The sequence below is a fragment of the Magallana gigas genome, chromosome 5 (genome assembly GCF_963853765.1).
Source record: "Magallana gigas chromosome 5, xbMagGiga1.1, whole genome shotgun sequence".
NCBI lineage: Eukaryota > Metazoa > Mollusca > Bivalvia > Ostreida > Ostreidae > Magallana > Magallana gigas.
The window spans coordinates 51741035-51753583 of record NC_088857.1 but is presented as its reverse complement, the minus strand read 5'-3'; the positions used below and the strand labels follow the sequence as shown (position 1 = coordinate 51753583).

Genomic DNA, 12549 nt, shown 5'->3' with positions numbered 1-12549 from the left:
AGGGTAACACGCCGTCGTTAAGCACAGGTCCTAGCTCAGCTTACGAGGGTCAACTTTACTCGTACATCGAAACCTCTGGAATACTAAAGGATGATGTAGCCATTTTAGAGAGTCACTATCTCATTACAAGTAGGTCTCTAGAAAACAGAATAATCGTCACTCCCCATTTCATTTTTTGATATTTTGATTTTAGCTGTAGAAATTGAAATGTTAATATTTTCCTAGGCTAGAAACGAACAGAATTGTTTTTCATATGAGCATTGTGTCCCACGGAGCTCATGTTGGTGTCACATGTTTGGCGGAAAAGGGGATAACATGGAATTACTTCCCTTTATCTCGCTGATTGTACAATACACGGATAGTTGTGGGGTTTGAACCAAACACACCTTGTGCTTAGCTCAGCTTACAATACAGATGGAAATGTGGAAAGCAAATGAAATATGTTTATTTGAACATTCCAAACATATTTGCTAGTGTTCATTTTTTTAAATATCAGAATGGTTAAATAAAAAAAAATAAGACAGTTTCTTGAATAGTATAATCCTAAAAATGATTTAAACTCGTTCAAATAAATGTTTTTGTTGCAGCTACGACATTCTGTCTTTCCTTTGCTTACCATATGTATGGCGCGAACATTGGTTCCTTGCAAGTGGCGTTAAAGTCTCCTAACGGCGATCAATACTTATTAAGCAAACAGAACTCCCAAGGGGACAAGTGGATCGTTACAAGTGTCGATGTTCCACCTTCAAATGGAAAGGTATCCTAGTAACTTCATTTCCACACATGGACTACACTATTGTAACATATGTAAATGTTAAGAGAAGCAGGCCACTAATACTATTTACAAAGCCTTAGGGGACATTGGAACGAATTTTGTTAAATTATTTAAGTTTTAAAATGCTTAACAAAAGGAATTTTGAAAGGTTAGCTTAACTTTTATCACCAATTTTCAAGTAACTACATGTGGTATTAGCGAAATAGAACTCGCATATCTTTGCTATGGAAACAACTGAAGCATTACTTGTTTGATGCATAAATATTAACAATAGGAAAAATCAGCAATATTGAAATTGACCAGTGTTTTCCTGGAATCAGTGCTCTTTTGTATATTAAATAAACATTGAAATACAAACTTGATCTAAGACGACAAAATGACGTAATTTTTTTATGGCTATTCGTAATACCTTAATTAGACATTTTAAATATCAATTTGGAAAATTAATATTTGTTAAAAAAAATATAGCCATCCCCCTTCAAAGTTTACTAAATTGCGGATGTCCTATTCAGTTCAAATTACCTTATTGATGTAATAATACTTATTCTCATTGGTAAATATAGTTATATGCATGTATATCATACTGCATGTGTATGTAATCTCCCAACGTAATAACGTTTAAATGTAATACTTTATACAATATGGATAATATAACGTGTGCAAATTTGTTTCAATTGAAAGATTCAATTCATTGGTATCCGAGGAAATGGATTCTGGGGTGATATTGCTGTTGACGATATCCACTTTGTGGCTGGCAGTTGTAATACTGGTAGGTGTTCCGATCATATTCGATATATAAACACTGCTTTAAGGTGGCTTACTACACCTTGAAATATTTTCTCAAATCAGCAGAAAATTACTTGATTGTGATAGATATCATAATGGATAAGAAGTATTTAAGTCAAATAGGCAAACAAATGTGCAATTTTGGATGAAAACTTACATTTTCGAAAATTTAATTCAGTAAACATGAACAAAAGCTCCAGGCGGATTCGAACTCATGATCTGCGGTTCAGAAGCCTAATACTTTAACCACTGACCTACGACGATATACAACCCATTCGAACGATATAAACAGTATAACAAAACATTCAAATCACCATCTTGTGACGTAGTGTCTTAAAAAGTATAAGTCTAGGTGTATTGAGGTGCCTTAAACAGTATTGAGTAAAAAGTATAAACACGTCAGTTAAATTTTGCTTTTGTTGACAATAGATTCATACTGTTTAGCAAGAAAATAGAAACAAAAAACAAAACACAAGTACACGCCTGGTAACAATGGCGACATTGCAATTGACAACATACAAATCACAGACGGAGAATGTGGTAAGATACTTCCACACCTGTCAAAATCTCATTAGTAGAATGCATTGAAATCGGACGAAAGGTTCTTCGGAAAGTAAAAGGATATATTTATATTACAAGCAAATTGTTCATATTTTGAATCGATTTTAGAAGAGTGCAGAAATTTTATTACAAGACAAAGTTTTCTGTTTTTAATTGGTGAACTCAACACTTCGTCGATATATTACGTTGGAAAAATACACAATATAACGTAGAATCCAGCGGTCTGGATACGTCAACGTATTTAGGTTAAAATGTTATTTAAACAATTTGTTCTCAACAGCATTGTTATAAATATTGATGCCATATTATATCAACAAATTAAAGTACATTTTATTGAAAAGATTTCAAAACATATTGACAGCATATATAGTTAATGTCTGCTGATTTGATCATTTGGCTGTGATATATTTCAAGCTACATTATAAGTTTTTGTTTCATCGTCCTTTTATTATACTTACATATATAATACATTATACACTGTTTCCAGTGATAGATTGCACGAGTAATCCATGTGGTCCGAATGCCCTCTGTGTACAGGAGACTAGCACTACTTATCGATGTGACTGCCACCCAGGCTTTACTGGAGTGTTATGTGATGTTGGTTAGTTGTATTTGTTTCTATGTATCTTTTATACACAAATTTTAAAGCAGTTTACAATGTAATTAATTTAAATTATACAAACAAAAGGTTTGATTAGTTTATAGTTGTAGATTCAATCACCATTTCACTAAAACTATTGAAATATCTTAATACAGTATTGTATAGTCACATTTCAAAATTTTAATAATCATATCCAGTTTACAACAATTGGACTATGTTCATTTATAACAATACTGTATACAATGTAAATATACCTAAAAACGCAGTCTTTAATGACCAAGATGTGAAGCGATTTGTTTATTAGCTAAAGCCCAATATTTACCGTGCAGCTTTCCTGTAAAATTCTTCCAATTTAGTAGCTGGATTCAAATTTATGAAATTTCCGTTTTGTGATATTTTATCTATTAATCAATTATTTTTTCTTCATTTATCTCTTACATACATGTATATCTAAAACAATTTATTATATTATTTGATAAATGACCATTCTTATCATGCCTTTTATCTATGAAGAAGGGAGGGAATATTGCTTTGCTACTGTCCGTCTGTCTGTAGGTATGGCGGTCGGTTGGTCGGTCGGTCCACCAATGGTTTCCGTTCATACTCTTCGCAGAGGTTGCACGTATTGAGATGAAATCTAGTATAGAGATTTATTATAATAATATCTAGGTCAACTTGATTTAATGTACGATCGAGCAATTTTTGACCGAGTTATGCCCCTTGGACTTATAAAATTCTACTTATTAACAGTTCCGAATCATTTTCTTTGCGGAAGTTTCACATATTAAAATGAAATTTGGAATACAAATTTATTATAATAATATCTAGATCACGTTTGATTTTGGGTACGATCGTGCAATTTTTGACAGAGTTATGCCTCTCGGACTTAGTAAAATTCTAGTAATTTGCAGTTTCCGTTCATTTTCCTCGTGGATGTTTCGAAGGGAAGGGGCATAAGTGTTTAACAAACATTTCTTGTTACTTAATGTCTTGAGTTGTATTGTGTCAAACGCAGCACGACTTTACCAGTTATCCATTAAAAAGATTGTTTTGAATTCCAGTACTTGGTCACGCGAACTGCACATTTGAGAAAGGGGAGGATTGTTTCCTAGAGAACAGTAATCTGGACGATTTCGACTGGCTCCTCAATTCTGTTAGTATAAAATGTATGACAATTTAATAATAACCAAGTTCAGATCTAATGAAGAGGATCCGTGAAGTATGAATTTTCATCTTTAAACCGGTCCTTTGTTTTACATTGAAAACAGCAATATATAACTTTGTTCTATTTATATTTTATTTATGCGGAATGTAAGTGACCAGAGCTTTGGACTGCCAGCTATTTTAATCAAAGTACTGAAGAACTGACGGGAGTTGATTTTGTCGATGTTTATTTATTTTAAAATCAATGATATGTTATTTTACATGACAAGTACATGTATAGTTTCTAATTTGAATTACGCACATTTTTAAAATATGAATTTTTGGACTTTTTCGACAAGAATGTCGAGAAACCCCCATATAAATCATGTTAAATAATATTTAAAGATAAAATTAATTCAATCAAACTATGTATCAGTAATAGAAATATTTCTCGAAAATTGTATGGATCCAAGCAATATTGAACTCTAGTCTCGTTCGACCAAACGCTCGGCTGACACCGTAAATCTCCGACAAGGATTTACGGAGACAGCCGAGCGTCGAGTTGAACGGGTACCCGCCCCCGCCACTGCGTTTTCACTTCGTTCCAAAACGAGGTGAAAACGCAGTGGCGGGGGCGGGTACCAGACTAGAGACTATATTGAACTCTGGCTTAGGAATACGTACGACTACAAAAAATATTTAAATTGTTCGTACCATTTACAATCTGACTATTTTCAAGGTATTTATAAATAAGTTTCCTCGAAAAACAATGCTTTAGCATACATTACATCGAATTTATCAATTATTTTCAAGAACTAAGTTTTGTCAGTAGCAATGATTTATGCTGAGGTACAAACACTGTTTCACTTTCGGTTTGTCTGAGTAACTGCATAGGAGAGTTGATTAAAATCAACTCCCAAAAAATTAATCAGCGAGGGCATTTGATTAATATAGATAACCCATATTATTATGTGTACTGAGATGATCTCAAGGTTATTCGTGTGATTAAAGCTGAACACTGCTGGTGAAAATGTACCGTCACACAGGTACGTCAACCCTATGATTTCTTTTCACTAATATGTATGTATTATTTTGTCAAAGGGGAAAACTCCAACCGAATATACTGGTCCACATTCTGCTAAACAAGGTTCACAGTATGCCTATATTGAAACTACTGGTAGACTTTTGGGTCAGAAGGCAATGTTTGTCAACAAATATACGTTTGAAAGTAAGTATTTAGACAATTCAATGGAACCTTTAAAAACCCCAAAGTATGTACTATAATAGTTTTTCAAATTCTTTGAAACGTTTCGGTAATTTGCCTAAATAGTACAGTATCAATAAGCCAAACTGTTTTTTTTTTGCGGAAAAAATGTATAAAAACAAATAACGGTCGGTCAATATCTAAACAAAAACATTTCTGAATAGTTTAATTAGGCTGCGAACCTGTCATTTATTCTTCATTTGTCCTTTCAGGTGGAGACCGTTGCCTTACGTTTGCATACCTTATGTACGGTAAAACTGTCGGTACTTTGAGAGTACTACAAAAAACAAATATGAATACGATTGAAATATTTTCTAAATCTGGTGAACATAGCAATTATTATGCAGATTGGAAAATGGCTTCGCTTGATATATATCACCACATGAACGATACAGTGAGTGTAGAGCGTGTTTCTGTATGCTTGATAAGTGTTTTGTTTTTAGCTCACCTGAGCTGAAAGCTCAAGTGAGCTATTCTAATCACATTTTGTCCGTCGTCCGTCTGTCCGTCTTTCTGTCTGTCCGTATGTAAACTTTTTACATTTTGAACTTCTTCTCTAAAACCGCTTATCCAATTTCAACCAAATTTGGCACAAGGCATCCATATGGGAGGGCGAATAAAAATTGCAGAAATAAAAGTCCGATCTGTATTCAAATCGGAGAAAACCTTGAAACTGTAGAAAAGGCGGGTGCATTTTTAAAAATCTTCTTCTCACAAACTACTGAGTCCAATTCAACGTAGTTTAGCATAAATTATCCTTATGGGAAGGAAAATATAAATTGCAAAAATTAAGTGCTAATTCTGTTTCAAATCTGAGTTATTACGAAAATAATAACAAAGGAAAGGCGTGTTTCAATCAGTTTAATAGCTTCGGGTTCGGCATTCGGTAAAATGGGTAGGCAAGACTTGGCCTGGGCAAAACAAAAGATTTGCAGTTATAAATCTGCCAATCTCATCTAAATTTCAGGATATTTGATGGACCAGTATATTTGTATTCGCTATAAATATTACTGCAAAATAATGCGTATTTGGAATTGACGATTACCGATCTGCCCCGGCTTTTATTTTGCCACGGCCCGGGTTTGCATACACATTTTTACCAAGACTCGTATTCCATACTTCTAAAACGAGGTTCTTTGTTTAAAGCAGCCATGACATTATACGAAAAAGGGTCGATCTGACTATAATGAATTTGCTTGTGCAACAGTTCGCGTATGAAGGGAAATTTTTGAAACATGCAAAATATATTGGTACCGATTTTGTGAAGTAAATTGATGCTAAATATTTCAATGCGTTGACAGTTTTCACACATGACGTTGGTGTTAGCTTGTTCTCATTTTCGTTTTGTTTTCATTATTTATGCTTTGTAACCTGGGAACTATCGGCTGTATTTCGTGCTTTTTACGTATCAAATCAAACAGAGACTTCGGTTAACTGTTTACCTGCGCAAATTGGGCAAAATCTGATGTATCAAAAAAGTACTGAGATATAATTCATTCTATCGGTAATTCGGCATTATCTTTTGCGTAATGGTAGATTAATGCAATAGGTTTTGTTGAGATGCTCGGCATTTTCTCGAGCTTATTCAGTTTAAATAGAGTTTGATATCGCTGACGGAAATATATAGGTATATACATGTATATATATGAGTCAGTTCGAAAAAATAAATTGTGTTCTTTCTTTGTTATAGTGCGTGTTTCTTGTGTTTAATTGTTTACAATTTTTATTTGCTAACCATATTTGAGTGTTAAGCTTCGAATTATAAGCAAGATACAGAGATTTGCTCACAATTCTATGTTTGTACACAGATCTTAAAAACTAAAGATTAAAAAAGTAAAAAATTTGTCAATATTTATTAAGAAAATTTTCAAAGTCTGTTCTTCCAGAAACCAACTTTAACAACTTATTGTATTGAAAACTTAACCTTTTTTCGTCATTATTACTCCTACTGTACATGTGATCCTTGACTGTGTTTGTGTACATTTGTTAAAACTGATTTTGAACCTCAGATACCAGTGAACTGGTCTTGAGTGAATAAAAGAATTGAAAATCTTAGGCCATTCTTTTTTTCCATTTTAAATGCTGAATAGGAAATACCAAATTAAAAATCTTAAGCTGAATGTAATAAACTCATGTGAACAAAATATGACTCAAACCTAGGCGAACTGTGAGCTCTGTATCTTGCTTATAATTCTACGATTGACGCTGAAATTTTGGTTGAACATACTCTCTGGGGCCCCCTCTTTATACAATAAATAATGTGAAATCTACATCAATTTTGATAGTTTTTCAGACACGAGTAAATAAAAACGACATCTTTAAAACAGTTTCCATAGTTCTGACACATTTCTGTTGCGGGGATAAAGTAATTATCGCTATTCCTAAGAAAATATCACAGCGGAAAATTATCCAGGTTTGTATGCGAAGTAAATAACAGTCATTTAATTATAATGGAGAAGACAAATAAAATTTTTGAATGTTTTTAATTTGAGGAATTGAGCACATTGAGGTACAATTTTCTTCTTCACATCTATACATGTAGGATTTTTTAAATAAAAAACAATAACTATTGTATTTTTATTTAATACAATGACTAGTAAGTAGTTGATGAAAAACATGTACCTATATGTTCTCATATATTTTGATCGCTTTACAAAGTCAAGGAGGGGGGGGGGGGGGCAGAACGAAAATATAGGGAATTGGAAGTTAACAACTTAACAGTGTACCCCTACCAAATGTTTGGTTTTATATCTTGTGTAGGATTTTCTTATTCTGGTAAAAAATAGTATTTCATGAAGGTACAATGTCAAAGATTACGTGTATGCAAAAATAAGTGTTCAATTCGAATACTTTACAATATTTTTTTTTTGTTATTCTACCGAGGGACCATATGGCACAATATCTTTTGAACGCCCATTGTTGCTCAGGTGAGCGATGTGGCCCCATGTTAATGCTTTATTTTCTGTTTGATCATTTCACGTTTGTATTAAGTTCAGTTTTTATTTTGAAGAATATGTAGAAAAAGGATTGTGAAATATTGATGAACTGTTGATGTTACAGATAGTTTTTGAAGCAACTAGAGGAAAATCATTTACAGGAGATATAGCTTTAGATGACATTAAGTATACTAATGGAAGATGTGGTGAGAAATTTTATAAGTTTTTCGAATCATTGAGTAACTAGTTAATATGCTACTATGGCTTTAAAACCAAAAGTGCTAGAAATTGATATATTTTTTAATGTATTGGTGATTTGTTTATAATACAATGTGCAATTTCCTTAGAAGAGTTTGAGATACATACTGTCCAGACGAAATAAATGAAATGTTCATTCGACTTTTTGTTTGAATAAAAAATACTTAAAAGTAAAATAAACAAAACATTGAACATTTTAGCTTGTGACCAAATAACTTGTAAGAATGGAGGAACGTGTCTAAATAAGCAGAACGGGGGGTTTTGTCAATGTCCACCCGATATAACAGGGAATCGGTGCGAAAAGAAAAGTAAGTACGATTAAAATTAAAATGTGTTCCTAGAAATATACTAGAAAGCACATTTTTTAAACTAATTTGAATTTCTTTTTTACAACAAGAAAAAAAAAACTTTTATAAAGACAAGTTGAAGGGAACAAAACAGATTAAAAAGAAATTTCTGATAGAATACAACTTCTTTCATAAATAAAAGAAACTTGTTCATTCATATTATACTTTTTCATGTGCCGGTTCTGTAGCAAATATTTATTGAGAAAAGTGTACACATAATATTATTTATTAAAACTGTTATTTGTAACATTTATCTTATATCTTACCTGTTGCTGAAGAAATTTCCAAATTTTAGTTGGTCTTATGGCGTCTTGTACTTTCGATGATGGACCTTGTTTTTTGACTGACATCAACGGCCAAGACACCATGGACTGGAGGAAAGCTGCTGTAAGTCTTATTCTGTATTTTGTATGCAACTTTATTGCATTTGCAATTTTTTTTTTTTTACAAAATAATGAATAGATGCAATTTACTTATCGTATTCATATATGTTCTGTTGTTACATACAGTTGAATTGTCAGTAGCATATTAAATTGTTGTAATGAATGAATTTCTTTGTTTAAAACACTTCTGATCAGGGATGACTTTTCAAAGCCGTTCTGATTGGGTGTTTTTTTAATTTTGTATTCAACAGTGGCCCACTTTCAACACTTTCACAGGTCCTAGTAAACCCCTGGACGGATTTTTCGCATACATAGAGGCATCAGTAGGTCTTAAGCCCGGAGACAACGCAATTTTCAGCTCCGCCACAACGTCACAACTTTCTCTCAGCGGTATATAAACATTATAATGTATCGTTGTCGTGGTCGGCTTTAGCCCACAGCAGTTGTGTCTGTCGTCAAACCTAACAATTTGCGCACACACTAGGCATCGCACTACATGAACTTTGTTAAAGCTTAACACTACTCTTTAATAGGCACCGTCCCACAAATATATAAACCTTTAATTTCCTTAATCCCGATTGCACAACTGAAACTCATAGCCGACGTGTAGTACTCCTTGTGTGGTTTCAGATTTTGTGTATTTCTTATATTATGTGCACTTTCTGTTGGTATAAAATGATCTCAAAATTTGATGATAGTAATCTCCTTGCTTAGAGAAAGTGCGAAAAAAATTATTTTTTCATCGCAGCGAATAACAGATGCTCGCTAGCCAAGAGTTTTCGGTCCAATCCGCTCACCATAAACCCTTGGCAGATATCATTAGGAAAACTCGATGACAAGCTCTGTTTTATGATTGGCTGTAGCTGCAGGTAACTTTTAAAACACGTACTTTGGGAATTGTCTTTGTAAATTAGTCAAGTGTATAGTGTGAATAACACTTTTGGTTTTCGGTGCTTTTAACAAGTTGTCACAATTGTTGACACCAACGATAGTATTAAGAAATCGCTAATAGGTTTTGCTAAATTAAGAAGTTAAGTTGCAATAGGTGTAACTCTAGTTATTCGCTAGATAGCACCACAGCTTCACAAAGTTTTCGTTATGAGACCCGCCAAGGGTTTATGGGTAGCGGTGTGGACCGAAAACCTAGCACAGGTGGAGTAACACGGCGACGTAAGATTTACATCCACACAGGTAAGACCACTACAGCAAATTAGAACTGTTATCGATAGTTCTGTGGCATATACAGTGGTTATAGGGACAGCAGCGATCAAAGAAAAATATGGCAGACGATCGATTTTACGAGTAGTGTTATATTCAGCGTTAACTATGCAGTGACAGCTTTACGGAAATTTTTAATTAATGATTTATAATTCAGAAACAATGTTTGATGTATTTAAATTGGGTTTTAACGTTTTCACAGCCACAAAAAATTTAAGTCATGTTCCGTTTTTCATTACATGCATAAGAATTGCAATCAGCAGTACACTTTGCCTACTAAACGTAAAGCTAATTCTGTCTTTGCTATTTCGGAAAGCAACAAAACAGCGCGGTTTATCCTTTTTAATGCATGTTGTACCGGTACTTTTGGCATAACATATAAACAGCTCATGCTGACTACTGATACATCACATGTCGATCACTCCTTTAAAGAAATACATGTAAATGTTTTTAAATTGGTCTGAAAATGTTTTCCCTCAGATTTATTGAACGATCATTGGCTACTATGTATATATATATATATCCAAATCACAAAAGTATTTTCTCAGTGTCCGGTAAAAATATAATAAAAGAAAAAAAGCAACACTAACTGCAAAACATAAGCGCTTTCATTGTTAAAAATTAACAATGAAAGCGCTTATGTTTTGCAGTTAGTGTTGCTTTTTTTCTTTTATTATATATATATATATATATATATGTATTCATATAAAAGTTAATATTTCATGAATTGTTAAAACGACACTCCCAGGCGTCTTGTTACACATTCAAAATCTGACAATGTGGTAGGTTAATAACTTATAATTAGGTTTTGGTAAGCATTTATCATAACCTTGTTCCCTCAACAGGTCCGTCATGTCTTCGATTTTTCTACAATATGAATGGCATTGAAATAGGGACACTGAGAGTCTTCGCAGGTGAACGGAACTCAGAACAAAAAGTATGGTCTCTCTCCGGAAATCAAAATGATCATTGGATCCCAGTGGCCGTATATATTCCGCCTACAAACGATCTTGTAGTAAGTTAATTTTTTATTAAAGCCTAAAATGATAAGAATTTTATTGTATGAAAAGATACAATCATTAAAGTCAAGTTAATGAGTATAATTTTTAGAATCATAAGGAGGCTAAATGCACAGCCCACAGATTTACCTATGCCAAATATAAACTTAAATATTATTCCTAACCAGAAATTGTATAATGTAGTAAAGAACATACCTGGGATATCAATATTTAAGTTTAAAATTTTACAAATAGCTTCATACAAATTGTTTCGTGTTTAGGAGATTAATATACAAATGTCATCAACCATCTAACCTGTCTAATTACAGTTTATCTAACTTTTTATGTAATGTGATTAAATTTTGAAGTTAGTATATGAAAGATTTTATTTCATTTTGACAGATTAGGATTGAGGCTATTCGTGGCAAGGGCTACCTTAGTGACATCGCCATAGACACGATTGAACTCTTTGATTTTCCTTGCCCGGGTAAACATTAGTGTATAAGATGATTGATTAATCAGATTATTATTAGTTTTTTGTAATCAGAATCATTCTAAAATTGAAATTTTACATAGATACTGTAATTTATTTTTAGTAATTGATATGTCAGTATAAGATCAGTAAATGAAAAAAAAACCGTTTTACATCTAAACAATCTGGAACGTTTGCACAATTGTGAGATATTCTAACAGTACATTATTTAGTTCAGGATCAGTTTAGTTTTAAATAGTCTTCTTTCTATTAAAAAAAGTTTTTCACATATTTTATATATCAACACTATTGTAATTACATGTTCACATGAACATTGTAACTTTTCTAGGGAGTAATATGCATACGTACATGTACATTAAGATTAAATATTGAATGTATCAAACCAACACTTTACATGTATATTTATACAGTGCAACTATATACTTATGTTTCTGTACGAAATCATTCTTTAAAGGTAACGGTGGTTTTAAACTTATTAAGCAATGGTCTATCATATGACGTATTTGAATTTTTCGAATCATGCAGCTTAGACAGGTGCAAAAATGCCACCTTGGCACTAGCACAATTATCCGGCACAGTATTTTATATTTAACTGTCATATCTCTATGTAGAGAAAATTAAGTATGATTGATTGTGTAATGCCAAGGTAAAGGTTTTTACGCTATAAATTAACGAATTAAATGATTCACCAAATCAAAAGTCAAATTTGAAAAATTACTTGATTTGTCATTTATATTCATTCCCTCTCTTGCAAAATTAAACTTACCTGCTATAAAACCTATGCAT

General features: G+C 32.7%; 1 protein-coding gene across 2 annotated transcripts in view; it reads left to right on the top strand.

The window, feature by feature from the left end:
- LOC105320575 (MAM and LDL-receptor class A domain-containing protein 1) overlaps positions 1-12549 on the top strand; it is a 51267-nt gene that overhangs the window by 22871 nt on the left and 15847 nt on the right. For both annotated transcript variants that reach the window (XM_034446666.2, XM_034446648.2), the window contains exons 21-33: positions 3-129; positions 588-757; positions 1457-1544; positions 2610-2723; positions 3785-3876; positions 4968-5094; positions 5343-5524; positions 8191-8272; positions 8525-8632; positions 8967-9058; positions 9306-9444; positions 11118-11287; positions 11673-11757. In XM_034446666.2, the coding sequence (XP_034302557.2) occupies positions 3-129; positions 588-757; positions 1457-1544; positions 2610-2723; positions 3785-3876; positions 4968-5094; positions 5343-5524; positions 8191-8272; positions 8525-8632; positions 8967-9058; positions 9306-9444; positions 11118-11287; positions 11673-11757 (1576 nt within the window). The remainder of the gene's footprint in view (positions 1-2; positions 130-587; positions 758-1456; positions 1545-2609; positions 2724-3784; positions 3877-4967; positions 5095-5342; positions 5525-8190; positions 8273-8524; positions 8633-8966; positions 9059-9305; positions 9445-11117; positions 11288-11672; positions 11758-12549) is intronic.